General features: G+C 38.7%; 6 protein-coding genes and 1 pseudogene across 9 annotated transcripts; 4 read left to right on the forward strand and 3 right to left on the reverse strand.

Moving 5' to 3' along the window:
* The first annotated feature begins 335 nt into the window (after window positions 1–335).
* Window positions 336–11,773, forward strand: LOC125194143 (protein CHROMATIN REMODELING 4-like). Of its 3 annotated transcripts, none has more exons than XM_048092196.1 (11): window positions 336–808; window positions 1,339–1,572; window positions 2,238–2,339; window positions 2,423–3,175; window positions 4,000–4,092; window positions 4,206–6,968; window positions 7,085–7,242; window positions 8,101–8,215; window positions 8,398–8,480; window positions 9,012–9,648; window positions 9,734–11,773. In XM_048092196.1, exons 2-11 carry the CDS (start codon window positions 1,357–1,359, stop codon window positions 11,603–11,605), a joined length of 6,792 nt encoding a protein of 2,263 aa, XP_047948153.1. In that variant the 5' UTR covers window positions 336–808; window positions 1,339–1,356; the 3' UTR covers window positions 11,606–11,773. The 3 variants fall into 3 exon arrangements, with proteins under 3 accessions (XP_047948153.1, XP_047948155.1, XP_047948154.1); XM_048092197.1 differs by lacking the exon at window positions 336–808 and adding an exon at window positions 1,253–1,270; XM_048092198.1 differs by lacking the exon at window positions 1,339–1,572 and having other exon boundaries at window positions 337–808.
* LOC125194146 (urease accessory protein D) lies at window positions 11,607–13,548 on the forward strand. The gene is made up of 8 exons (XM_048092200.1): window positions 11,607–11,998; window positions 12,078–12,143; window positions 12,221–12,295; window positions 12,370–12,414; window positions 12,520–12,753; window positions 12,829–12,911; window positions 12,988–13,132; window positions 13,218–13,548. The coding sequence occupies exons 1-8, from the start codon at window positions 11,900–11,902 to the stop codon at window positions 13,329–13,331; spliced, it is 861 nt and encodes a 286-aa protein (XP_047948157.1). The 5' UTR covers window positions 11,607–11,899; the 3' UTR covers window positions 13,332–13,548.
* A 114-nt stretch (window positions 13,549–13,662) lies between these two features.
* Window positions 13,663–17,849, reverse strand: LOC125194145 (phenylalanine--tRNA ligase, chloroplastic/mitochondrial). The gene is made up of 10 exons (XM_048092199.1): window positions 17,569–17,849; window positions 17,195–17,385; window positions 16,013–16,219; window positions 15,819–15,936; window positions 15,120–15,196; window positions 14,674–14,853; window positions 14,552–14,596; window positions 14,344–14,448; window positions 13,906–14,019; window positions 13,663–13,815 (listed from the first exon to the last, which is right to left on the reverse strand). The coding sequence occupies exons 1-10, from the start codon at window positions 17,804–17,806 to the stop codon at window positions 13,765–13,767; spliced, it is 1,326 nt and encodes a 441-aa protein (XP_047948156.1). The 5' UTR covers window positions 17,807–17,849; the 3' UTR covers window positions 13,663–13,764.
* Window positions 17,850–18,517: 668 nt separating this feature from the next.
* LOC125196775 (peroxidase 7) lies at window positions 18,518–19,780 on the reverse strand. The gene is made up of 2 exons (XM_048095394.1): window positions 19,546–19,780; window positions 18,518–19,386 (listed from the first exon to the last, which is right to left on the reverse strand). The coding sequence occupies exons 1-2, from the start codon at window positions 19,774–19,776 to the stop codon at window positions 18,637–18,639; spliced, it is 981 nt and encodes a 326-aa protein (XP_047951351.1). The 5' UTR covers window positions 19,777–19,780; the 3' UTR covers window positions 18,518–18,636.
* A 1,760-nt stretch (window positions 19,781–21,540) lies between these two features.
* LOC125195232 (mitochondrial amidoxime-reducing component 1-like) lies at window positions 21,541–22,814 on the forward strand. Its single transcript, XM_048093413.1, is given in 6 exon segments — window positions 21,541–21,670; window positions 21,829–22,017; window positions 22,090–22,178; window positions 22,255–22,319; window positions 22,389–22,555; window positions 22,558–22,814. Coding segments are annotated over 6 exon segments (801 nt in total). The 3' UTR covers window positions 22,719–22,814.
* Window positions 22,815–22,894: 80 nt separating this feature from the next.
* On the forward strand, window positions 22,895–23,840 carry LOC125195866 (annotated as a pseudogene).
* A 1,866-nt stretch (window positions 23,841–25,706) lies between these two features.
* On the reverse strand, window positions 25,707–27,001 carry LOC125192018 (plasma membrane-associated cation-binding protein 1-like). 2 transcript variants are annotated; one of them, XM_048089470.1, is made up of 5 exons: window positions 26,842–27,001; window positions 26,645–26,763; window positions 26,468–26,557; window positions 26,300–26,384; window positions 25,707–26,194 (listed from the first exon to the last, which is right to left on the reverse strand). In XM_048089470.1, exons 2-5 carry the CDS (start codon window positions 26,750–26,752, stop codon window positions 25,887–25,889), a joined length of 591 nt encoding a protein of 196 aa, XP_047945427.1. In that variant the 5' UTR covers window positions 26,753–26,763; window positions 26,842–27,001; the 3' UTR covers window positions 25,707–25,886. The 2 variants fall into 2 exon arrangements, with proteins under 2 accessions (XP_047945427.1, XP_047945425.1); XM_048089468.1 differs by having other exon boundaries at window positions 26,645–26,777; window positions 26,842–26,997.
* Window positions 27,002–27,892: the final 891 nt, after the last annotated feature.

Consider the following 27,892-nt stretch of genomic DNA (forward strand, 5'->3'; position numbering starts at 1 on the left):
TAAAATATGCCCGGGAAAATTTTATTAAAAAATGATAGAGTAGTGAATTTCCAATCTCACAAACTTGATTAATAAAAGTACTATAGTACTACTTACTTATTCTAATTTGAGTCTTGACATTCTCTATTAATTTTACTAATTCGAATTGGCAAGTAGCAAGTGAGGATTCTTCCAAAAATGGAAGCAAGATTCCATTTTTGGGCAATTAAATCTATGCAAAATTCGAATCAGCAAGTAGCAAGTGAGGATTCTTCCATAAAATGCAAACAAGATTTCTTTTTTGGGCAATTAAATCTAAGCAAAGTTGGAGCCGTTAAATCCAGAAGCATGTATATTCTGGAGCAGTAATTATGATCAAGGACTGCACTTGATGGTGGCTATAATTGCAACGACACATTGTCGTTGCTTTGATTCGAGAGAGAGAGAGAGAGAGAAGGCGCGCTAGAAGATTGAAGAATTGTAGTGAGGAGAAAAATGAGGAAGTGCGAGAGTGAGAGGAGAGAATTGGGAAGAGGAGAGAGCTACGTGTCGAGGCGCGAGTGGAGGAGGGGAAGGGGGCTCGGTTCCCACAGGTGCCAGTTTGTGTGTAACCCCCAAAGTCCTATTACCCCGGCGATTCCGTATTTGTTTTCTAGTCCTTCTCTCTCTACATTTCCCTTTCTCTCTCTCTCTATTTTTATTTCCAATTGTCTGCCCCTCTTTCTCTCTCCCCCTTATTCTCGTTCTCTCCTAGTCATATACCCTAACCCCCTTTTTGTGCTCCACTCCACCGTTCCCGCAATTCCCATCACTTCCTATTCCTCAAGAGGTAGGAAAGATTTGGTTTTCGTTAGTTTTTGGGAGTTTTTGATCCACGCCTGAGGTTTGGTGAATGCTTATTTCTTTCTTTCTTGGTACTGTTTTTTCGAGTCGAGTCTTTGCAATACCAGCTCAATATTGATTCTTTTACACTGTTGTATAATTTCCTGCAATATTAGCTGTTGCATGTAAGGCTTTACGCTTTGATTGATTTCTAGTTAAGATCAATTTTAGTTATAGGTGATTCCTATTAGGTAATGGGGGATTTGGTTTCTGCATTTAGGTTAGTTTTCATTAGTGTGGGATGATAAGGCTGTTTTAATCTCCCATAAATCAAATGCATTATTGAATATATGCAGATTTCGGTCATAGATTACCTCATATATTGTTTATTTTCTTCAAGATTGAACCATTTAAAGTCTTTTTGTAGGATTTTTTTGGAAATGATGTTGATAAGTTTCGATTGTTGCGTGTAAGTTTCATGCTTTTTAGTTCCATGTATAGTGTATACTCTCCAATAATTATGTTATTCCGCTGCAGAGTATAAATGTACTGGCAATGAAAGAAAATGGTTCAGAGAATAGTACCTTGCTTAATAGAGACTGGGTGTTGAAGCGCAAACGTAGGAAGCTACCATCCGGTACAGATAAGTCTTGTGACAGAGGGAAAATCTTCAGACCTGTAAAATTTTCATCCACTACTAGATTAAATAATGACCAGGAAGAGGACGATAATCTAGAGCAAAATTCAGGGAAGAGAAAAGGCAACGACGGGGTTAGTTGAATTTTCATTTCCTTCTTATTCTGTTTATACGTATTGTTTCCATAAGCAAACCCGTGAACCTGATTTGAAGTTAAGGAACTGAGAAAGTACTCTAATAGATGCACAAATCTTTTCTTGGCACAACTGTGCTTGCAAGATATTTTACTCCATGTGGTTTATTATTGCCTTTGGATATTTTTTCTACTAAATTTATCTGTTAGTTAGATGGATAGGAATTTTATTTATATTTATTAAAAATGGTTAAATGTAGGAGCAGAAGGCGCTAGAGGTTCATATTTCAAATAGAACTTGCCTAGTAATTGGTATGGCAATTAAAAAAATAAAGGGTAAGAGGCCAACATTAAACTCAACCCATTTCAATATTATACTTTATCAAATAACTTACTGAGCAATCTAGGACATAGTGTATGCCATTTAGACGAAGTTACATCATATTATTATTAAATATAAATGGGATGGTGCGGAGCATAAATACGTATCTTAAGCTCAGAAATTCAATCCATGAAACTTGTACTCTTCCCTTTTTTGCATTAGGGTTTCCGAGATTTATTGCCAATTGCGTGCAAATCATTAAGATATTACCACAATTTGGATAGTACAGTTGTGTAAAGACTTTTGAGCTAGATGTCAGATGCATCTTTGTTTTTATTGTACAGTATTATTACGAGTGTGTGGTCTGTGAGCTTGGTGGAAAGTTGCTATGTTGTGATAGCTGTCCCCGTACATATCATCTTGAATGTTTGGATCCCGCTTTGAAGGTATGTTATTGAATGACTCATTTCCAAAGATTTTTAATCCTTTACTTCTTTATTTGCTTCATTTATTACTTTGAATTCTGTAGCGCATTCCAACTGGTAGATGGGAATGTCCAACCTGCCTTCAGCAACATTCTTGTGCAGAGAGCATGAATAATATGGATCCTGTTTCGAAACGCGCACGGACAAAATTAATTATTCGTAGATCAAAGACTGAGGCTGAATCATCTTCAACTGACAAGGTAGCCAAGACATTTGATGCTCCCATTCTTCGGAAGAAAAGGAATTCAGATAAAGGAAAATCTCCTGCATCTCGCCAGAGCCGAACAACTAAGAAGTTGGATGCTTCCTCCAATCATTTAGTTCAGTTAAATCCAGTTCAAGATGTCTCTGTGGATGCTAGTTTATCTCATGATGTTAATGAAAAAGAGCAAGATTCTCATGCACTTGTACAAGCACAGAACAGGAAGGCTCCCATTACAGGATCATTGTCAAGGAAAAAGAAATCAAAAGCTAATGCAGATTTTACTGACGTAAATCCCAAGGCATCTCCTGAAAAGTTTTCACCCGGAAGGGAACCTGTTCTTTCACTGGAAGCTTCTAGCCCAGCAGCAAGAAAAAGAAAACAAAAATCGTGTTCCAACAATAATGAAAAGAGGCTTAAGATGATTAAGGGCAAATCTGGTTCTGAACCTTCTAAAAAAGGACTAATCAAAGTCAGTGTTCGACGTTCAGGCACTTCAAAATCAAAGGGAAAATTTAAGATAGCTGGTGAAGATACTTCCGCAACTAAGAAGAATATTAAAGCATCTACGGCTGGTGTTCTTCCAAAGGATGAGGTCTTTTTCTTTCTTTAATCATGATTTCCTCTCACTAAAAATCTAGATATGACATCCTTTATTCTTCATCATATTTCATGCTGAAACTTGTACATTTAGAATGAGTATAAAACCATATGAATGTTACTTGAAAGCCTTGTTGTCGAACAGGGCGTGAAGAATAAATGAACAACACGAAACATTGAGTTCTCTGTTCAATACTCTAATCACGAGTGTATATATTCAAACTAGAAAACCACCTTTTAAATGCAGGGATAGTAGTGTATATTTACAATTTTTTTTCTCATTATTTTAACTCCTCAAAATAATGCCAGATGCTTGAAAATATACTATAATGAAGATACATGAACCAGTTGTTAAAAAGGAAAAAAATCTGATTTGAGAAAACTGAGGTTATACCTAACGTGATTGTTTTTGTTTACCTTTAAGAGCTTGGTAAAACAATGACAGTTCAATGTGGCGTGGGAGTCCGATGATTAGCAGTAAGCAAACTCAGGTGGCAGACTTGCACTTTGAGCTGATTCTTTCCACAAAAAATGTATTATATCAAGCATTTTACAGCGGAGATATGATGTGCACTTTATTACATATGTTCATTGCATATTAGGGCTTGTTCACAAAATCCCTTTCTCCTCTGCATTTTACCTTGCCTGTCAGCTTGGTGTTGTTGCTACACTCAATGTGTCTCTAAATATTATGATGCATCTTGTTGTCCTGGATGTAAATGGTTTCTTTTGATTTACCCACAAGTGTTATATATGCTGCATGCAGTTAGGGTGTTTCATCACTAATGATTAATATATTATATGATTCTTTTGATGCAGGACGTTACTGAAGATGCAGCACATAATTCACTCGAAGCACAAGTTGCTGTAAAAGTGAATGTTGAACAAGAGATTGGTACTGCACTACATCAGGTTCGAATGTCCTGTACATCATTCAATTAGTCTTGTAGCAAACGAATTTGATATTTCATAGATGCCTGACTGCCATTTTATCTCCAAGTTTTCTTATTATTTTATGATACCAGGTTGATCGTGTAATTGGTTGTCGAGTTCGTGGTGATAACATTGATCCCGGTTGTAATGTGGTGGTCAATGCTGGTGAATCTCCTTCAACAGATTCTTTGGTTGCAGAAGATGTGAATAAATCGGAAGAAAATTTTAGCTTCCAAAGGCCTTTGGAGGGAGGAGACTTAGCCGAGGATCTTCAGGATGCTGCAAATTGTTCTGATGAAGGGAGGAAGACAGAAAATAGTATGAATAAAGATAAGCTACAAGTATACAAAAGGTCAGCAACCAAAGAATATAAAGAAAAAAGTGTCATGGATTCCATAAGTGGAGAAATTGAAGGTTCTGATTCCTTGGTACCAGAAAACAAATGTCAAGATGGCAATATCTCATGCACCGATACAGCAGAAACTTCCAAGAAGGTCCTAGAAGATGAGAAGACTGATATGGTGTTAGACACTTGTCCAAGTAATGATGAAGATAGTGACAGTCAAAATCCTAGGATTTTAAAGGATTGTCAGACTGATGATGCCTCTGATGATAATGGTGGCAAAAAAGAGGTTGAAAAGAGCATGAGGAAGAACTGTGTTCAGAAAAGGAAACTTGTAGAGTCTTGTTTAACCGTCTCGTATGAGTTTCTGGTCAAGTGGGTTGGCAAATCTCATGTCCACGACACTTGGATTCCTGAATCTGAACTGAAAGTTCTAGCTAAGCGGAAACTGGAGAATTACAAGGCAAAGTATGGAACAGCCACAATGAACTTATGCAAGGAACAATGGAAGAAACCCCAAAGACTAATTGCTACAAGGTCCTCGGCAGATGGTGCAACTGAAGCATATGTAAAGTGGACATGTCTTCCTTATGATGAATGCACTTGGGAAAGACTGGATGACCCCATCATTGCAAAGTCAAGTCACTTGATTGATTTGTTCTTCAGGTTTGAAAGAAAAACGTTGGAGAATGATGCTACAAAGCTTGACTCTAAGCAAAGGAGGGGTGATCTACAAATAAATGAGGTCATTAATCTCACAGAACAGCCTAAAGAGTTGGTTGGAGGTTCTTTATTCCCACATCAGTTGGAAGCATTGAATTGGCTGCGCAAAAGTTGGCATAAATCAAGAAATGTGATACTTGCTGATGAAATGGGGCTTGGGAAGACCGTGTCGGCCTGTGCCTTCTTATCATCGCTGTATTTTGAGTTTAACGCTACACTTCCTTGTCTGGTCTTGGTACCTCTGTCTACAATGCCCAACTGGATGTCAGAATTTGCTCTCTGGGCGCCTGAGCTCAATGTTGTGGAATATCATGGTAACACAAAGGCAAGAGCCATTATACGTCAATATGAATGGCATGCTTGCAATCCTGCTGGATCAAATGAGAAGTCTTCTTCGTTCAAATTCAATGTTCTTTTGACTACTTATGAAATGGTTCTATGTGATTCCTCGTACCTACGTGGAGTTCCTTGGGAAGTTCTTGTGGTTGATGAGGGTCACCGACTAAAAAATTCTAGCAGTAAGCTGTTTGGTTTGTTGAATACGTTTTCCTTCCAGCATCGAGTACTGTTGACTGGTACTCCGCTTCAGAACAACATTGGGGAGATGTACAATCTGTTGAACTTTTTGCAGCAGGATGCATTTCCTTCACTTGCTTTATTTGAGGAGAAATTCAATGATCTAACAACTGCAGAGAAGGTGGAGGAATTGAAGAAACTCGTAGCTCCACATATGCTTCGGAGACTGAAAAAGGATGCTATGCAGAATATTCCCCCCAAGATAGAACGAGTGGTCCCTGTTGAGTTGTCATCTATTCAGGCAGAATATTATCGTGCTATGCTTACTAAGAATTACCAGATATTACGTAACATAGGGAAAGGCGCTCCTCAGCAATCAATGCTGAATATCGTTATGCAGTTAAGGAAGGTGTGCAATCATCCTTATCTCATGCCAGGCACTGAACCTGAATCCGGATCAGTGGAATTTCTTCATGAAATGAGAATAAAAGCATCTGCTAAGCTGACTCTGCTGCATTCTATGCTTAAACTATTACACAAAGAAGGCCACAGAGTTCTTATCTTTTCACAGATGACGAAATTGCTTGATATCCTTGAGGACTATTTGACTATAGAATTTGGACCTAGGACATATGAGAGGGTTGATGGCTCTGTTTCTGTGACTGAACGACAAGCTGCAATTGCACGTTTTAACCAAGACAGAACTCGATTTGTGTTCCTGTTATCAACACGGTCTTGTGGCCTTGGCATCAACTTGGCAACTGCTGATACTGTAGTTATATATGATTCGGACTTCAATCCACATGCAGATATCCAGGCTATGAATCGAGCACATAGAATAGGACAGTCCAAAAGACTTCTTGTTTACAGGCTTGTTGTGCGTGCAAGTGTTGAAGAGCGTATCTTGCAGCTTGCAAAGAAAAAGCTGATGCTTGACCAACTCTTCGTCAACAAATCTGGATCTCAGAAGGAGGTGGAAGACATCCTAAAGTGGGGCACAGAAGAACTTTTTGGTGATTCACCTTCCATGGCTGGAAAAGATGGTGAAACGAACAACAATAAAGATGAAGCACCTGCAGAGGTAGAACCAAGTAGTAGGAGGAGAACTGGTGGCCTTGGGGATGTATACAAAGACAAATGTGCTGATGGCAGTAGTAAGGTTGTATGGGATGAAAATGCCATTCTGAAACTGCTGGACCGTTCAAACCTTCAGTCTGGTTCACCAGAAAATGCCGAATCCGGATTAGAGAATGACATGCTTGGTTCAGTGAAGGTGTAAACCAGCTCCCTGTTTCATAAACCCTTTTACAGAGTTCCTTCCTTTGTCACTTCTATCTGCATTCTGCACTAGCTGTCTTTTTCCTCACACTTTCTATTTCTTTTATTCAGTCAATAGAATGGAATGATGAGCCTGTAGAAGAACAAGCTGGAACAGTAGCAGACCCTTCGGCAATCAATGATGCAAGTGAACATAGGTTTGAAAAGAAAGTTGACAATTTGGTCATCATTAATGAGGAAAATGAATGGGACAAGCTTCTGCGAGTTAGGTAAGGAATTCAATCTTATAGTATGTTTCATTAGTCATTATGTAGCCATATGGTATCCACCATCTGCTACTTCTCTTTGCCCAGGGACGGATCCAGCATGTATCAAGAAGGGGCAAATGCCCCTCCTCCATTTTCCTCACATATATATAATTTATATAATATAAAATTTATATAGTTTAATTTCACTAATTGCCCCATCTAAAATACTTGAATTTTGCCTATGTATATTTTTGCCCCTCCCAGTATAAATTCCTGGCTCCGTCCCTGTCTGTGCCACATCTAATACTTTGTCAATCAGTTTATTAATGAGAAAGATTTATGTGGGAAGGACCTTAAAGTTAAGTTAGTGGAACCTTATTTATGAAAATCTTCATGATATAAAATACTCCCTCCGTCCCACAATAGGAGTCACATTTGGTGTGGGCATGGGTTTTAAGAAATGTAAAGAATAGTGGGTTGGAATAGTTAGTGGAATATAAGGTCCACTTTTTTATATTGGTTTTATAATAGAATCTGAGTGGAGTGAGCTAGTGGAATGTGGACCTACTTACCATTTATGGTAAAAGTGAAATGTGACTCTTATTGTGGGATGCACCGAATGGCATAATGTGACTCTTATTGTGGGACGGAGGGAGTAATAAATTGGACTTGAATTCTTGAAATCATTTCAGAATTAACCTGAAGAAGGTATGCAGCCATGACAAATAACAAAAGAAAAATGCTTACCTCAAAATGTTTAAGCATTCGCCCATCCTGCAAATTAACCTCCCACTTATTAATCTTTCACAACTTAAGCACTGCAGATACCTCTTAGCCCCCTGCAGATAATTGCTAGATAATTGCTTTCTGTTTTTTTAGATGGGAGAAATATCAGAATGAGGAGGAAGCAGCTCTTGGTCGTGGGAAACGCCTAAGAAAAGCTGTTTCTTACAGGGAGGCATACGTAGCTCATACTACTGAAGCACCGCATGAAGTATTACTATTACCTCTCTCACTCTCTCTGCTAGTTGAACTTAGCTTTATGTTCAGTGAATGGGCATGCATACTATAATATACTACAGCTTGGTAGCTTGAAATATATTTGGTAGTTTTTAGTGAGTGTTAAATTTGTTACATTTGGAATAGTCTAGTAAATGTCATTCTATGGCATGATAGAGTGGAGCTGAAGAGGAACCAGAGCGTGAACCAGAGCCTGAACGTGAGTACACTCCAGCAGGACGGGCTCTAAAAGAAAAATTGTAAGTTTCATTTTAAGAAGTCAATCTTTGTTTCTTATCACTGTTTATCCTAGCGCTCGTGTTTAATTCTTTCATCACATGTAATTCTAGGGCTTCTTAGTTTATGCAAATAAGTTGTCTTTGTTTCCTACTGTGTTTCTTCAAGGAATGATATAAAAAAGTATATATTTGACCACTGAATTATTGGTGTGTCACAGTAAAAATTTATCCTCAGGAGTCAAACTGCTGGCATTTTATTGCAGGACTATTATGCACAGTAAGAAAGCATCATAAATAGATCTAAACATCTAATGATTTTGATCATTCAATTGAAACCTCTCATGACAACATAACAGATGTCGTGCTTGTTTGTCTACACATGCAATGCACAGGAATTGCACAAGCTCCAATTGCTATTTGTAGGACTAAATGGCCGTTGTGAAGTCAAATACAAAATTCTTTTCTGAATTATCCTGATTAAAAACAGAGTCCTTATTTTGCTCAAGGTCAGTGGAGAATTGTATAAATCTGATACATTCATTGTTTCACCAGTGCCAAACTTCGTGCGAGACAAAAGGAAAGATTAGCCAGAAGGGATGATGTGACTGAATCTTTAACTCCAGTTCAGAGACCCGACGGTCTAGTCTTAATTCCTAATGTTCATGAAGACAATCAAACGGCTGTTGAATCTCGAAGTGCTGAAGAAAAACCTACAGTTAATGTGGAAGACAATAATCACGATCAACCGGTAGGACGCAACAGCATGACCGACTCAGCCTTAAGATTGGGAAGGATGCCAAAGCCAAACTTTAATTTCCCTATGGATCTTCCTGCAATGTCTACCGGACGGCGTCTTCCAGAACTGCCCTGGAATTATGATCAGTGGCAGGGCACTAGCTCTATAGAGGCTATGCGCAACAATTTGCTGCCAGTGGTAGGACTATGTGCGCCTAATGCTCCAAAAAATATGGAGATGCTGCACAGGAAAGTCCCAAGACCTTACCGACAAGCCAAGCAAGGGGTTGGACTAGATTTTCCCTTACCTGCTTCCTGTTCTGCCTCTGGCCCGTCAAATGAAATCAGTGGCAAAAGTAATGAGGTAGCTCAGTATATGTTGCCTGATCTTTTACCTGGAACTTCTCAAGCCCCAAGCAAGAGTGATGTCCCAAAATATCCATCATTTACTCCAGTAAGTAACTATCTATACGTCTGCCTTGTGACTCATGTTTAGACTTATATATTGAAATTTCATCCGAGTTTTGTCTTTTCTGCAGCATTCTCTGAATATCCGTAAAGGTAAGGGAACTATGGAGAACTCAGGGACTGCTGGTGGTACATTCTCTGAATTTCAAGAAAAGATGCTACTGCCCAAACTGCCTTTTGATGAGAAGTTGCTGCCTAGATATTCAATTCCGGGTGCAAACTTGCTGAGTGCAGCTCCTGATATGTTTCCAAGCTTATCATTGGGATCAAGAGTTGCTGAATCATCTGAAGCTGCCCATAATAATCTTCCAATGCTGCCCTTTTTGCCCAATCTCAAATTCCCACCAGATCCATCGAAGTATAACCAACAAGAACAGGACATGCCTCCAGCATTAGGCCCAAGCCAGATGAAACCTCCATTCCCGTCTTTTCCTGAAACCCATAGGAAGGTTCTAGAAAACCTTATTCTGAGAACTGGAGCTGGATCAAACAGCCTGCTTAAAAAGAAATCGAAGTCAGATATCTGGTCCGAGGATGAGCTTGATTATCTTTGGATAGGCGTTCGTAGGCATGGAAGGGGCAATTGGGAATCTATGATACAGGATCCAAGGTTGAGGTTTTCAAAGTATAAAACCGCTGAGGATTTGGCAGCAAGGTGGGAAGAAGAGCAACTGAAGATCCTGGATGGGCCAGGACTTCCTGCACCGAAACTGCCTGTACCTTCTAGGTCTTCCAATCCTCCTCTTTCTGGGATTTCTGATGCGATGATGGCACGGGCAATGCACGGAGCTTGCTCAGATGGAATGGTAGCACGAACATTGCACGGTACAAAATTCAATGGGCCAATGAAGTTTCATTCACACTTAACGGACATGAGATTGGGCCTTACTGGTCCACCATCCGCTGCACCACATGTAGAACCATCGGATGGACCGCGTGTGAATTGGCTGTTGCCCTATGAATTTTTCGCAGGAAACATTGAAAGACCGTTTGGGTCCACTGGTGCTCCTATGGAGTCGCCGTTTCTTCTAAACTCACTAGGCACTAATTGCTTGGATTCTATTGCAATGCAGCAAAGGCTGAAGCAAAGGGATGCAGCTGGTTTGGGCATAGTGCCTGGCCTTAATAACGCAGGAAGCACTGACCCGGCGTGTTCTAATCCAGTTCTTGATCATAACAACATTCAAAACCTTTCCAAGTCTAAAGGAAAGGAAGAGGCTGCTGGATTTGCATCTCTGAAAAGAAAACTGCCTCATTGGCTTCAAGAAGCAGTGAATGCTCCCGCTAAATCACCAGAGCCTGAGTTGCCTCCTACTTTATCCGCTATAGCACAATCAGTTCGCGTTTTATATGGTGAAGGCTCATCCCAGATTCCTCCGTTTCTTGTTCCTGGACCTCCCCCACCTAAGCCTAAGGATCCTTTGCTCAGATTAAAGAAGAAGAAAAAGAAGAAGTCACATGGACCTAGAGAAGATGTTGCCTCGACCTCCACAGCTCAAGGGACTTCAGGTTCTGGTTTCCCCATGATTGAGGTCGATGCGTGCATGCCTGGGCTCAGTATAGAAACAAGTCAGCCATCTTCATCTGCACCAGTTTCTCCTAAGACTTGCATTGCAGGACTGTCACCTTCTCCTGAAGCTCTTGAATTGGTTGCTACCTGTGAGCCTCAGAAAAAACAAACCGAACGCATGGAACCCGAGGTAGATACTGTTGCTAGGGAAGAAGAATCAGATCATCCAGTTGAAAATGTGGAAGAGAAAGCAAAAGAGGGTTCGCCTGGTTTGGAAGAGCCTGCAGGAAGTGGAGATTCAAGCAAAGCCCGTTCGCAATTGCAGTTGCTAGCGGACGATGGGAAGGAGTACGTATCTTCAGAAGAGACATTATCAGATCATCCTGATGGCTGCGATGAAGCGAAGATTATGGGTCCCTTGTCTAGATACTGATCATTTTTGCAGTGCAGATTCTGATTCTAGTGTAATTTAGAGAATATTGGTGGTATTTAATGTAGAGTTTTCTTGTAAGATAGAAAAGAAAGGTAGTGTAGTGGCGTTATAGTGTTATATTCCAATATTCATCATTAATCTAGCTCTAGCAGACTTCACTATTTGTTCGATACGATTGCAGATTACAAAAAAAAATATGTTCTCTTCTCATTTCATCTGAATAGGAGTACTAATAAAATATTGTTTCCTGTATAAAACCCTCACACAAGGGTATGTGCTGAGGAGAGAGAGAGGATGGAGAGAGGAAAGTTGATTGTGGAGAAGGTACAAGGGAAGTCCACTCTAACTCGCTGCTTCTCCAAGTACCCCATGAAATTCATCGTCCCCAATAAGGTCGCTTTTTTTTTTTTTTCAATTTCGTTTCAATCAAAAATCACATCTCCATTTTAAAAAATCGTTATCTTGTCAACAGGTGGGCTCCTCCCAAACCGATGTAGTCTGGATTTACACCATCACCTACGGCGGCGGCATCGTTTCTGTACACACACTCTCTCTCTCTCTGAATTGAATTGAATTGAATTGAATCCAAATCCAGTTAATACGATTTGAATGTAGGGCGATTCGATTGCTTTTGATTTTACGGTGGCGGATTCCTGTATTGCAGTTTTGACAACTCAATCTTCTACAAAGGTGCGATCTTCTCACTCAATTCCTCGTCTCTGATTTCTCAGATCACATTCAAAAGTAGAAATTATGTTATGCAGGTTTACAAGTCTATTGCCTCCAAATGTTCTCAACAGCTGCTGGAGGTAATAAGATTACTCAAATTCACACTCACTTGCTTCTTCATGTCAAATTCATAATTGCTCTTGTTATTATTATTGTTTTTTTTTTTTTTTTTTTTTTTGCAGTAGGCGAGCATTGGGCGAGATGCTCTGTTGGTGGTGATACCCGATCCAGTAACTTGCTTCTCCACTGCAAGATATTCTCAGACACAGAACTTCACACTTGCGACTGATTCGAGCTTGCTCTTGGTAGACTGGATAACTAGTGGCCGCCATGAAAGAGGCGAAAAATGGGCATTTTCTTACTACAAAAGCACTAATCGCATTCTTCTACAAGACGGTGAACCTGTATTTCTTGACACGGTATCTCTTCATACTCTTTCCTTTGATGGAAATTGAATAGGGAGTATTGTTTATTGATCGGGATTCTGATGCCAGACATTGTTAGAGCAACCAACTCATGGAGCTATTAGTGATCGCATGAAAGATTACCAAGCAATAGCCATGATTGTGCTTTTGGGGTAAAGGAGAAATCACCATCATCTATTATTTGTCTCTCACAAGTTATAGTATACTTACTAATGTACATTTTATTAGGCCTAAGTTGCAGCAAATTCAGAAGCAAACTGAGGAAGATGTCAAGAAGATAATGTCTCAGCAGTTCCACTTTCCTTCGAGTAGTTCCTCTAAACCAGACATGAAGCCAACTTTTGTTGCCTCTTGCAGTAGGTTTGGTCCTAAGGTGCATCTTCGCTCTAGCTTTTGTATATGACATATAAAGCGACTATGTGATAAAAATGAGTTTCTGTTTGGTGATGGCGTGACAGGGGATGGGAGTCGTGGTTCGTGTTGCATCCATGACGACTGAAGCCATTTACAGCTTCCTGCAACATCAGTTGGCATCTATGGAAGAGCTGCTCGGAGCTCCCCCATACCGCTAGCCAAATTACCTACTTTTCTGTCGTTTTTTTGTCCAACAAGGGTGTAACAAGCAAGCTTGTTCGGTGTTTGAGATGAGTTCGGTTTTGTTGTATTTAGTCGAGTTGGTAGACATGCTGACACGAGAATAAAATTTGTAACCATGACTCGCATCTTACCAAAATTGTGTTGAACATGTTTAATTTTGTGTTTCTGAAATGCACGAAAATCATTCTTGTACATCATATGCAAGATGGTTATGCTGTTGAGGGAGAGGCTAAATTGCTAAAACCCCAAAACAACAAACTTCAATCACCAAAGTCATAACAAAAATGTGTGTAGCAAAAATGCTGGTCAACAGAAAAGTTGCATGAAATTTATTACCTTGTATAGCTGGTTCTGTCAGCCCAAGCTATAAAAGATGCATATACAAGTATCTTAAACAAAACAAAATGCTCATCTAAGAACAACTTTCAACTTGGTCTCCACTTGCTCCCGCACTTTCCACTGCATCACAATTTTCACACAATTTACAATTTTCAGTAGCTGATGATATGGTAGTATAAGATTTTGAACGATTGTATTACAAAATGTTACCTGTAAATCGTTGATCTCCTCATCAGTAAGTGACCGTTCCATTGACCTATAAGCAATCCTGTAGCAATGGCTCGTCATTCCTTTCTTGTTGGTGAAGTTGTCGATCAATTTCACCTGCCAAAAACTACACACTCAGTATCGCCTCACTAATATTGGTAGGCTTGTCAAAGGAAACATGGAGTTCAAACAGCATTTCCCCTTAGTGCCTTCATGTGTAGGATTGTTTGATTAGAATGCATGCTTAGGAAGAAGCTTTATAAATATAATTCTCCCCAAGCGTCATATTTTCTAAAAAAGGTAAGAGCATTTGCGGAAACGGGTTGAAAGTGCATTAGGAATCATGATTACAACAAGTTGAACCCCGAAGTGTTGACAACCTCAAACATGAGCAGTCATTATTACAGTTAAGTGGTCTTTTCAAAATAAAACTGAACATACCTCCTCAACAAGATCTCCAGCAATACCTCTAACAACTTCACACAGGTTGTTTTCAGTAAATGAATCACTGATCCAGAAACTCATATCCTTATAACATGGAGGAAACTGCAAAATTGGTTTAAAAGAGTTGTCTATAACCTTTTTAATCAATGTAATAAGCTAAGTGAATGTAAATTGATGATAATTCTCAGTAATGACAAAGGCATACCTTTGAAAATGGCTTAAACTTAACACCAAGTTGGCCCTTGGAGAACTACAAAATAAGAAACTGATTTTAAATATTGAAGAATTGATGAAAACTAAGCGAAAAGTATTCAAAAGATTATATACTTGTGAAGTAAATCGCTCATCAGTAGTCCAGAAAAGACGGATATCTGGAATGTCAAATAAAACCATAGCTAAGCGCTCCAGTCCAAGCCCAAAAGCCCAAGCAACATTGTCAGTCCTTCCGTTTCTTCGCAGTATGTCTTGCTCCATCACTCCACAACCCAACACTTCCAGCCATTGTTCCTGAACACTTAAAACAAAATCAGTAGAAATTCATTATAAAGAAAACAAATGAAGAACTGGTTCATTGCTATAACTACCTAAAAGCAAACAAGGCAGTACATAGGTCAAAGCTTCTATTTTATATTTTATGGACAAGTAGAAATTATGTGTCTTATCAGTAACAACCTGCAAAAGACTTTAAAACTCTACTAAACAGATGAAGAAAAACAAGATGTATCCAGGGTTATATTGTTTTTATAATATTTATAATACAGATAAAAGAATACCTGAAAGTATATTTCCAGTTCAAATGAGGGATTGGTGAAGGGAAAATATGTGTCAATCCAACGCATTTCCACACCGCCTGAAAAGATCTTCAAAATCAATGGCTGGGATATTGACTCAGCAAGCCATCATCGCTTTTAAATAAGTTTCAACTTTGAGGAAATTAAGTTAGCTGGTGCACCAAAAATTTATTAATCAGTTAAGAACTGTGATATGATTATACGAAACATAATTTTCTAAGATATGAAGGAGTATCACCAACAACACTTTGCATGTAACTCTGCATCTCTCGCAGCAAAAGGCAGTTAATGCATCTGTCCATTCAGTTCAATGTTGTCACACATGCACCTGACAACAAGATCCTTCACATACATTTCCTTTTCTATGCGTGCAAGAATCACGCAGTGGATGCATTTGATTTTAAACACTAAAACTTGTGTGAGACCGTCATGCCAGCCTAATGATTCACAATATGGTATTACTATCCAGATCAAACACAGTATTTAGTGCCATATTTTCCATTTTATTGGTGTTTGGTTGTGTTAGGATCCGAGTACGGGTAGGTCGTGCGAAATCTTGACCCAAACAGTCTTACACAAGACTCCCCCAATTCCAGATATTGTGAATGAACAGACTAATAAGGCTCATGATATCTTTTGTTGAGAAATAAAGATGGGGGACTTATTTCAGTCCAACCGTACCAAATAAATGTTGTGCCAAACCCTCAAGACATTTCTTAAGATCCTCAGCTGCAAATTGTGTGCCATCTTTCCCAGATCCCTCCCAGTCAGCTGGATTGAATACCCGTACACCTTCCATCTGAATGTTAAGCATAAAAAGTGCCTTCACTACTATACCAGATTTCCAGAGTCACAAATTATCCACAATTGCAAACCTGATGGAATACAGGGTAGTGGGTAGCGTCTATTGAATCTCTGCGGTAAACATCTCCCATGACAAGGAAATGAGTGTGTCCTTCCCTCAGTAACTCAGCTTGATGTGCACTTGTATGGCACCTCAAGACAGTTTGAGAGTCTATATAATATGTGTCATTGTAACTCCTGCTTACATGATCAGCAGGCACCAACACATCATCAAAGTTCTGCAAGCACACAAATACATCTTTTAAATGCATCAACCAGGATTGGTGCAGGCAAAAGTCTAATTGCATCACACGACTTTTTTGAGAAAGGCTGAAGACAAGAATGCAATAATCTTTTGGATTCAAGATGGTGAATTATCTGCCAATATCTAAGAGAAACCCAAGCTATTGTCTTGATGTAGGAAAAATTTAACGTCTTCTCACTAGGTTGTAGATTAAGCCCTGTAGGTAAGATAAGAATACGATAATCTGCAGGATTCAAGATGGTGAATTACTGCCAATATCTAAGAGACCCCCCAAGCTATTGTCTTGATGTAGGAAATTAATTTAACATCTTCTCATTAGGTCGCAAGAATAAGCCCTGGAGGTAAGACCAGCTAGCAAACGGAAAGATTAGGATCTTGTGTCTAAATACCAATTAGGTGAATCGTTCAGTATTTAAAGGAACATGTTAATTGTCCAATCTGGCAACTTTGATCCAGCTTCCCATCAAATCAGTTTCCAAAGTTTGACTACGGATATGCTGATCATTTTGATGCTGTATGTGACTACTCATCATATTATTCTAACAATTACAAGTTGCATGAAGATTTAGGTCCCTAATTTGTAATCCACTCGTGAAACATTAATATTTTGTAGGCTAACTTTTTTGCATAACTGAGCATCAACATTTAGGCTTAGTTGATCTTGTGGGCAAGCACATGGAACTATATTATAGAAAGCACCTCAAAACAAATTCCTTGCCAGCCAAAGGCAACTTGCTAAGAGCATCATGCTCGACCTTTCTTATAGTGGTTCATATGTAAAGTACGGGATTAGCATCAATTGTCATCCAACATTGAAAGCAAGAAGAGAGTATACATGCTCCAAACGACATGATGAAATTCAACAGAAGAATTAGACTGGATGTGTAAAGACACGGTAGTCAAAACTCAGATATAAACTAGCAATCAGTCAATCAAGAAAAAACCCTACCGCTTTCACAGAGACTATTGGACATAAATCGTCGAACTTGGTAAATTTGTTGGGGTAGGTGGTGTCAAAATAATCGAAAATTGCATTCTTGAGTATGCCGAGTGGATGATTATTCCTCCTATGCAGCTGCAATCCAAGCTTTGAGAAAATGGAATCAGGAACATTGTTCGTCGGATCATCCTTCACAATTTCTGCACATTTATAAGTTTAATTATCAAAATTAAAATAATAACATAAGGGAATCGCTTGTTTGCATTAGGATTCCTTAGAACAATCTGAATACACAGCTAGAAATAATAAATATCATCCTCACTATTTCAAAAATTGAAGCTGAGATTGCGTGTGAAAAGTAAAATGTAAGGTGTGAAGTTTACCATCCCTGGCAACTTTGACCCCGCCGAGTTCGAGAAGCGTGGCGGCAACGGGTTGTCTGGACTTCTTATGCGCGTGAAGTACATCCGAAGAAAGAGTGGCGGAGGAGGTGGAGAAAGGCGATAGGTGGAGAGAAAAGGCTAGGACTCTGCTGCGGCGGAGGAAAATAGAGTTCTTCAATAAGGTAGCGGAGTGGACCAATGAAAATGAAGACGCCATGGAAGCTCTGTAAGCTCCCATCCAAGCTTTCTCGGCTGTGGACTGTGGTGAACGACTCGATTTGTTTGGATAAGCAATTCATTAGTGGGCCGTTTACTTGAAATATTGGGCCGTCACAGTCGGATGTGATTAATTATTCATAAATCTTGAGAGGATAATAATGCAAATTTTATTAAATTTATAAATTTTACATGAATTCTAAAATGAAACCATTAAAAAGTTACTCCCTCCGTCCGCCATTAAATATCTCGTTTTTTGTTTTTTTGTCCGTCCTCTAATAAATATCTCATTTCACTTAAACTATATTGGTAAATGGACCCTACATTCCACTAACTCATTCTACTCACATTTTAATATAAAATTAATATATAAAAATAGATCACACGTTGCACTAACTTTTCTACTCACTTTTCTATATACAGTCAAACAATTTCTTAAGACCCGTGTCGATCAAATATGGAATATATAATCATGGATTAGGGAGAAGTATTTTGTTTTTTTTGCAATTATAACATCGACAAGTTTTCATTCATTGAAGTAGATCGTTTCATCGGTAAAACAATGGTATGTGGGGTTGCAATTTGATATTGAAATACCGTGTGTGGCACGTTGTGTGCACAACTTGTCTCATCTCTCTCACACCCATCATATAAAATAATAGTACTACTATTAATCAATTCAATCTACCATATTCATCCATCCGTGCTTATAGTGAAATTAAAAGTGAAGGAGGAAGTAAAAAATAGGTATATATATTAAATTGAAAGGTTATAATGTTGAAAGGATTCGAATGAGATAACATGCAATTGAATGCAGTGAAACGCAAAACATACAAAAATGAATTTCATAATCTAGGCATTGACGCGGCTGCATTTGAGGCGAATCTCGGTATCATCTTCGTCGGCAGAGTAATCGACGATCTTCCCAAGCTTAAGCATCGATGCCGCGAACTGTTGCTGGAAAACCTCCGGCTGCGAAGCCAAGGCAGAGACGATCGAAGCCGTTCGTGAATCGGAGTACAACATTTGGTCGGTAGATAGCAACCCCATCTTCTTCTGCAAATTCTTGTAGTACTGCACGTCAAACTTCTTAGGCGTCACGCCGTCCATCTCCACGGTCTCCGACGCCCACCGGCACTTCCGCCGCAAGAAATTCAGGTACCTCGGGTCGATGGTGGGGTCGGGTTTGCGGGTGCCCTTGTAGTTGAAGAGCCTGTGCTGGAGGCTGCCGCAGCTGCTTCTCCCGATGGTGTGGGCCCCCGAGAGGACCACCAGGTCGAGCACGTTCAGCCCCTTTGACTGGAAGAGCTCGATCAGGTCGGTTATCCTCTCGCGGCCACTGGGGAGGGACTGGGCTTCCTTCGCCACAGAGATGCGCCCGTCCTTACGGCCGTAGGGGACCGACCAGAAGGGGCCGCCTACGGCCCCTGTGGCGTCCCTGGCTGCGGATGCCAGAATGTCGGCGCAGGAGACTGTTTTAGGGCATTTTTTCTCGACTTCGGATTTGATGTCGTCGATGACTTGGAAGCCCCGTAGGGAAGCGCTGGCCTTGGCTCTTCTTTCGCTTCCCTTGTGGTCTAGGAGAATCGAAGCATCGCATCCCTTCAATGTTACAAGAATACAACGTAATTAGTAAAGCATGAGAGATAATATAGACAAAAATAACAAAAGTATGTTAGCTAGTAGTGGGACCCATGATATTAGTAGGATAATGTAATGTTTGGTGAAATAGAAAGTGGACTAATTTTATGAAATACGTACTCTGACAGCGCAATCCCGGTAGTGGAGGTTGATGAGAGCAGGGGCGAGAGTGGAGTCGTTTTTGAACCAGATTTTGAGCTTGTGGTGGACTATCTTTTCGAGGTCGGGGCAGCTCTTACGGTAGAACGATAAACTTAGATCCTCGTCGTACTCGTACCCGCTGCCGTCGACCGCCACTGCTGTTGCCACCACCAACAGTAGCATCAATGCGTAGAAGCTGATGGACTCCATTAGTTGTTTGTATGAATAATAACTTGAGTTTCATTTTGGTGTTGCTCATATTTATATACAATTATTATATGAACGTGAGAAGCATAAACCCGGTATTGGTATTGAATAATTGAGTAGGTGACATCAAACTTTGGCTTGATACATTTTGGTTTTGCTAAACACGGACGTGCATACCAACACTACTACTTTGGCAACGGATTTTAATATCAATTTATTTTGACTATTATTTACCTTTTGAGAATGGCGAAAGAAAACTGGGCTGGAGCAGTAGGATTTACTTGGGCCGATAGCATTGAGGGCTTAAGATATTAATTGGGCTAATTATAGAATTGCATCAGAGAACATCAGAGATTGGGTGAAGAAAAATGGCGGTGAAAGATGGGTAAAAGTTGTTAAAATAAATATTAAAAGAAAGAGGGAACATCATTTTTGGTCCACGAACTTTGCCAAAGTATCATTTTAGATCCGTGAATTTTGAAAATATTATTTGAGGTCCATCAACTATGGAGTAATATCATTTGAAGTACTTTTTTACTATTTTCAAGTTTTTTTGGACGAAAATACCCTCAATAAATTTAAGGGTATATATTTTTAATAAACTTTTGATATACTCATATTTTTTATAAATATCTTTACTATATATTTTTGATGAATTTTTTAAATATAATTTGACCTTCAATATTATCACTTAATTTTATGACATGCAAGAAATAATCCTTATTCAATTTTTTTATTATTAAAGAAGTTCTATATTCAATTTTAAAATTCTTTAATATAAATAATTGAAGAAGCAATTTAACTTGCATGTCACAATATGATAAAATTATATTTAGAAAAATCGTCAAAAATATATTGTAAAGATATTTATAAAAAATATGAGTATATGATAAGTTTATTAAAAATATATACCCTTTAAGGTATTGAGGGTATTTTCGTCCAGAAAAACTTGGAAATAGTAAAAGAGTACTTCAAATGATATTATCTCATAGTTGATGGACCTCAAATGATATTTTCAAAGTTCACGGACCTAAAATGATACTTTGGCAAAGTTCGTGGACCAAAAAAGAAGTTCCCTCTAAAAGAAAATATCACAAGTTTCTTACATGAACACAGTTCTTAGATTAACCTTAATTTTATAATGTATTGTTACGATTTTTTGTGTGACACGCATTTTGTAATACTATATACTAGTATTTTTATTACTTTGACTACAAAAGCATATGGAAATAGTGTTTTTTATGCGTCGATCCATATGGTCATGCGTATACGTAGTACTTCGACAAGGATAGATATTTTCCAAAGAGATAAGATAGGAATGTATTAGAAAATAAAATGAAGAATATGAAAAGAGGTGCATGATGATAAGGAATTGAAATATGAAAAAAGTTGAAAGGAATCAATATGAATATCTGTAGACTGAATAGTGTTACGTGTCTCCCTTATCTCAATAATTAAAGAATTCATACCCAAATTCGTGGATGCATAATGTGGATCGGAGATATAGATAGAGGAGAAAGTAGAGATAGGGAAGAATAAAATGAAGAATATTTCGATGTAATGAGATATATATCCAACCCATTTGTATATACTATATCACAATTTCTCATGCGGCATGTCGCAACAAAACAATAATACTAATTTGATGTTTATGTTAATTAGAGTGTACTAATGAATAGTATATTCCATAAATACTATATGATGAATATGTGAGTGTATAAATATGGGGAGGGTAAGAGTTGGCCATTAGGGAGGTAGAGTTGAGAGATGGGAGTTGAAGTGAAGTCAATATATGTGTACCCAATAAAATCATGCGGTGGAATATCCGTTGCGGAGGCTCCGATCTGCTCCACCGGATTCCGGTGGGATCGGCAATGGGTGGTGGTGAACTCCAAAGGCAGGGCTTATACGCAAAGAGTGGAACCAAACCCAAGTCCCACACGAAGCATTCTCTCTCAATTACCAACCAAATAGCCACTCTTTTTTAGGTACTATTTTTCCTCAATTATTTAACCAATGAGTGGACACTGATTCATATGATGCATATATATGTAGAGATAAAGGCCTCTGGCACGCAAGTCTTGAAAGTTCCATTGGTGAAATCAAACAGCAGTGGTGAAAATGTGGTGGGTGGAATCTCAGTGTGGGAATGGAATGGGTCTGCTTTTGATGAAGGAGCTGCTGCTGCACAATGGTTCTCTAATTATCTAGGCAGCCCCGCCCGCCTAGTTCGTTTTAACCATGGTTAATACCTTCAATTATAGGAGTATCTATTAACTAATAGTAGTATTAACTTTGAATTGATTGCTTGATTAGTATCAGGAGTGAGGAAGGTGGAGGCCGATTACGCCCCTGGATACAGTGTTATGTTTGCTGATATGTATCCTTTCCTCTTGCTGTCTCAGGTAACTCTTTAATATATATAGTCAAATTAAGTCTATAAATACACACCAATCATCATACAACAAATATGAAAATTAGGGATCAATGGATGCATTGAACGCTCGTCTCAAGGAATCTGTAGCTGTGAACCGCTTCAGACCCAAGTATGTATGAGATAAGATATGAAAATTGTGGAGTAGAAAAAGAAAATAATAGTAAATGAAATGATGCAGTATCGTAGTGGATGGGTGCGAGGCCTTTAGTGAAGATGGATGGAGGGAGATGAAGATTAAGAATGCAACATTTAAGGGTGTGAAGCTATGCTCCCGCTGCAAGATACCTACTATCAATCAGGAAACTGGGAAGGCCGCCTCCTCCGAGCCCACCGACACTCTCCGAGCCACAAAGCCCTCCGACCAAACAACAAGGACAAAGGCAACGTCTATTTCGGACAGAATATGGTGTGCACTGACTCCCTTGCTACCAAGCCAGGAAATGGGAAGACTGTCAAAGTCGGAGACATCCTTACCGTCCTTGAGATCACGGCATCCCCCGCTGCCTAATCTACTCTCCACATGCTCTACTCAATTGTACTTAAACATATAATAATATGTACTCGTATCTTATAAATAAAACAGTCTCAAAAGTCCTTATTTAAATTGAATCTCTTATAAGGCTTTTTCAGCCATTTTTAAAATCGTCGTTCCCAATCTCTATACTCTGTTCCAGGTATGTGATGAATCAAGCGTTTTTCCCTTTTTGACTGTATACATGATTCATTCGTTGCACTAGTTTGAGTTTTATTTTGTTTCAATTTGCAGTGGATTTGCTTTTAGCTGGAATTTACCATTTTGATTATATCTGTTTGATGATGGATTGGTTGCACTAGTTTGAGTTTGGTTTTAATTATAATTTGGCAGGTTTAGGGATTTTTTTAATTTGATTATTCATGTTGATTCGTTACTGCTTGCTTTCTATAATTGTAAGAGTTGCTTCTTGGGAAAGTATCGTTCTCTTTGTGGTTGTAATGACAGGCACAGCTCAATTCACAGTTATTGGAAGATTGGATGAAATTATCATTAATTAGACTTTGGTTATATGATGATTATGAGAATTCCTTTTTGTCTATTTAGCTTAGTAATCCAAGCTTCATGTAGAGTATTAGTGTGGGATGGTGCATTGGGGAAGGATGGATTATTTTTCCAGAAGATGAATTATGTGCAAGCATTGTGGTAGATGCTTGATTGCTAGAATTTATTCAGAGTCCCGCTTGGTGGAAGAACAATTAGTTGATGTGTGGGGTTTGTTGTTTTCTTGGCAGGAGACAGGTGAAACAAATCAAGCACGCAATTGCAATTGTGGTGGAAGTAATTGATCGGACAGGGTCTCGGGGGCAGGTGACTCAGGTGAGAGTTAAATTTATCGATGATCAGAAGACCTGTTAGGGAGGGAGATGTTCTTACCCTCCTCGAGTCTCAGAGAGAGGCCAGAAGGTTGCGCTGATCTCCATCTCCCTCCCACTCTTTCATCACTTGGCATTCCCAATATACGTACAACTAGAAATGCTTCTTTAAACTGACCTTTGATATCTTGCTGTATATGGCTATTCTTCCAAATCATCTCTACTCTGACACTCCCATTCATTTTATTTCCATTTGAGTAATGGTCCTTTTTGGTCCTTAACATATGACGATTTTTTGATTTTGGTCCGTAACATTATCTTTTGAATTTTTTGGTCCTTAACAAATAAAAATCGATCACATTTAGTCCGAAATAGACGGAGCCGTTAAAACATAACGGTCAACGAAACTTAAGTTTATTTTGACCCGATTAAGACTTTTAAAATTAGATTTCTTTTTCTTTTTCAAATAAATTATTTTTAAAAAATTAATTTTATTAAATTATTTGCTTCTATCATTTAATGCTATCATTTAAAAACCCTAGAATTCCCTTTTCATCTCCCACCTTCTTCATCGTTTCATTTCATCCTCCTTCTTCATCTTCCATTTTCTTCATCTTCCATCAAGTAAGCTCAACTCACCAACCATGGACCGTTCGAACTACAGCAGAGAGACCGGTGGGAGTGGCGGTGGACGTGACCTCCGATTCCGGTACGAATTTTGTCATTGCAAGAATCGGGCTTCACTCCGAATCGTCACCACCTATGAAAAACCAACAAGGGGGAAGCTATACTTTGTTTGTGAGAGAAATGATTGCCAATTTTTCAAGTGGTGTGAGCCAATCGACGAAGACGACGCCGTGACTTCTTCAATGCCGCTGCCGGAGACCGAATGTGAGAGTTTTAGTTTGATTTTGTCATCAATCGAGGATCTCACTCCGATTTCGCGAGAGCTAGGGTTTAATCGAGGGTTGATTTGTATGTAAATCGCCACCGCGAATCACTCCGATTCGCCGGCGAAACTAGGCTTATTTCGCTGGTTTGCAAAGTGAGATAGATTGTGAGCTGGAGCGAAGTCGCGATTCAGAGAGAAGGGGGAGATTTCGATTTCGCGATTCCTCTTTCTTTTCTTATATCAATTTATGTTTAATTTTATATTGTAATAGTTATTATTATTATTTACTTAAAATTGTGTTATTTTTCTAGATATTATACATTAATTAAATATAATCAAAAGTCTTAATCCGGTCAAAATTGATTTAAACTTAGTTGACTGTTAATTTTTAACAGCTCCATCCATTTCGGACCAAATGGATCGATTTTTATTTGTTAAGGACCGAAAAATTCAAAAGATAATGTTACGGACTAAAATCAAAAAATCGTCATATGTTAAGGACCAAAAGGGACTTTAATCTTTCCCTTTTCCTAATGAAACCTTGTATTAGTTGATGTTGGATGCAATCGTTGCATTGGTTATCAAGTACTCCTATATGGGCTAGGCCCAACAAACTGTAGAGAGGGCCAGCCTCTAATATGGGTCAAAATTTCCTTGATACTAAATTTAAAACAATCCTTTATTTAGGCCTAACTGATCAGCTATTGATAACTGATTTTATCCCAGTCTAATAACAGGCACTGTAACATTTTTGGTTATACTTAGTTTGTAACTAAACTATACGTATATTCATTGGCTGAAAATCAAAGCTAACGTATGATTCCCAGAAAGCCCATTGCTTCATTATGCTTTGTAAAGGCCTGACATGGAATTCTTGAAAGGCTTGGCAGAGAAACCTTTATGGTTCAGATGCCTCGTCAAGAATGAATTTTTGTAGGACATTTAATTTCTGAAAATGATACGTTTGATACCCTAGTGATAATTATTTTAAATGGTAAGACATTTTTAAGTAAACACTCTACACGATAAGATAAAGTTGAGCATTCACCCATTTACAACTCGTAAAGGAAGGGAAATATTTGTGTTTTATTTTTGTAAAAAAAATGATGAGTTATGGCTAAATAAAGTTAGCTGTTTAGAGGTGTGTTTGACTTGTCGTGTATGTAGTTAATTTATGGAATCATGAAAAATAGCAGAAGCATGTATTTTCCAATAGACTATAATACAAAAATCAATGGTGTCCAAAACAGTAAAAAATTCAACAAAGTTTCCATGTAAATCCCAAACTGTAGCCACGAACAATAAAAAGGGGATATGAACTATGAAGAGTATAGCTAGTTTAACACATAAAGAATAAGAAATCAATCACAGTATACAATTACAAACATATTGGTAGCAAATATGTATAAGACATAGAGGGAGGATGAGGAGAGGGCTTCAAGGCTTAGGAGGTTCTGCTGCTGCTGCTGCTGCTGGCACGTCCTCGACTTTCTCCTCAACAGCCGCCTCCACAGCGATCTCCTTCTCTTTAACCTCCTCTGTGGAACTCTCAGCCTCAGCCGGTGGCGGGACAGCCTCCTCTTTTTTCTCCTCCTCTTTCTTCTCCTCCTCTTTCTTTTCCTCCTCCTCAACAGGGGCAGGTATGAAAGTGGAGACCTTCTCGAACACAAACAGAACCGGACCAGACACGTATGCTGGTCCAACTTTAGTAGCTGCTTCGCTTACTGATTTTGAACCGGGAAAATCTGGCCCAACCATAGCAAATACAGACAAGCATCAACTATACGAATATGAATATGATCATGATCATGATATTATGGGAATAGCAAGTATATTATATATACACGTACCGATCTTAGCAAGCTCGTCGAGGAATTTCTGGACTGCTGCTGAGTGCTTTTTCACAGCTGCAGCCGTTGGTTCCTTGATCAAAGCCTGTATATATATTGGAGTAAACAATTAAGAATTAGTACTAATATTTAGATTTGAAGAATAATAGGAGTAATTTGGATGAAGACCTTAATCTCAGTAGATGAAGCTTGATAGATTTCAGTAACTTTGGGCTCAAGGTCTGTCTTTTTGTCTTCACACTCTTTCGAATATTGCTCCTGCTCAGTTAAACAAGCATATATATATATATATGTGTGTGATATCAAAGGATAGATCATATCTAGATATGTGATGATGAAGTGTACCTTAGATTCATCGAAGGCCTTGCTAGCTTCAAGAGCAGCTGCCTTTTTTGGGTTCTCAAAGACTTTCTTGATCTTGGGCAGAACCTTGGATTTCCAGTAGTTTACCATCTTAACTACGACTACAAATCAAATACTATCACAAATATAAGTACGTACTGTAATATTTATATTAAGAGAAATGATTTCAAGAGAAAAACCTGTTAACTAATAAGCTGCAGGTAAGGCGTTGGGATGAGAATGAAAGGTGCAAAGAAATACTACTGTATTAGAGAGCAATGCGTGTCAGCAAGAGCAACATATATTTAAAACCAAAACTAAGGAGGCCGCTTGCTTAATTAATGGAGCTAGGGTCAAAATTGTCATGTTAATCATTACTTATATGATATTCAAATTGATAGAGAGTAGAATTGATCAATATATATATATGTATTTAAAAAAGGGAAAAAAATCAATCACAGATGATAGGAAGAAACAGCAACAGCAACATCTGCAAGCTGGCAATCAAGCTCATCCATAGGTGCCAAAATGACACACCGGTCCCACTCCTATTGATATGCTCATCACATTTATATAAGTATCTACCAATAACATAGAGAGAAAGATGAGAGAGAGAGAGAGAGAGGTCCTACATATACTAGCATAAGTTCCATAACATACTTCTCTCTCTTTCAATTAATTTGTCTAAATCCAACCCCAAACCAACAACATGCATGCATCATTATCTTCAATTAATTGTTCATCAACTATTCGTGTTCAAACGTGGCCTCGCTGGTATTTACTTGTCCACAACACACCAATCACTTTCACTATATATTAACTGCAACTGCAACATTATAACTAACACATCTGTAGCCATTACCCAAATCCCCTAAACAAACTCAATCCACACCCTCTCTTGTCTTTTATTCACAATTAATTGGCGTATAACAATATTAAGGATTCCAAATCAAGTAGGAGTATATAACTTTTGGGAATCTTGAACCCCGTTGATTTTCACCTCAGACTCACATGTCTTTCATCTATATTCATTTACAATTAATGTGGACTATAATTTTAACTAGCCCAACAATCTAGCTGGACCGAAACACACACACACACACACAAAAAGAAAAAAAAAAAAAAAACTAACCCGACAGTATATCGAGTTTCAATTTGGGCAATTCAATGGAGAGCCGATCCAATCCCTCCAATTCTCTCCACTTAATACCGATTGGAATTGCGTTGGAACTTTGATCGGATATATGCCAT

This window comes from Salvia hispanica, chromosome 6, assembly GCF_023119035.1.
Source record: "Salvia hispanica cultivar TCC Black 2014 chromosome 6, UniMelb_Shisp_WGS_1.0, whole genome shotgun sequence".
Taxonomy (NCBI): Eukaryota; Viridiplantae; Streptophyta; class Magnoliopsida; order Lamiales; family Lamiaceae; genus Salvia; species Salvia hispanica.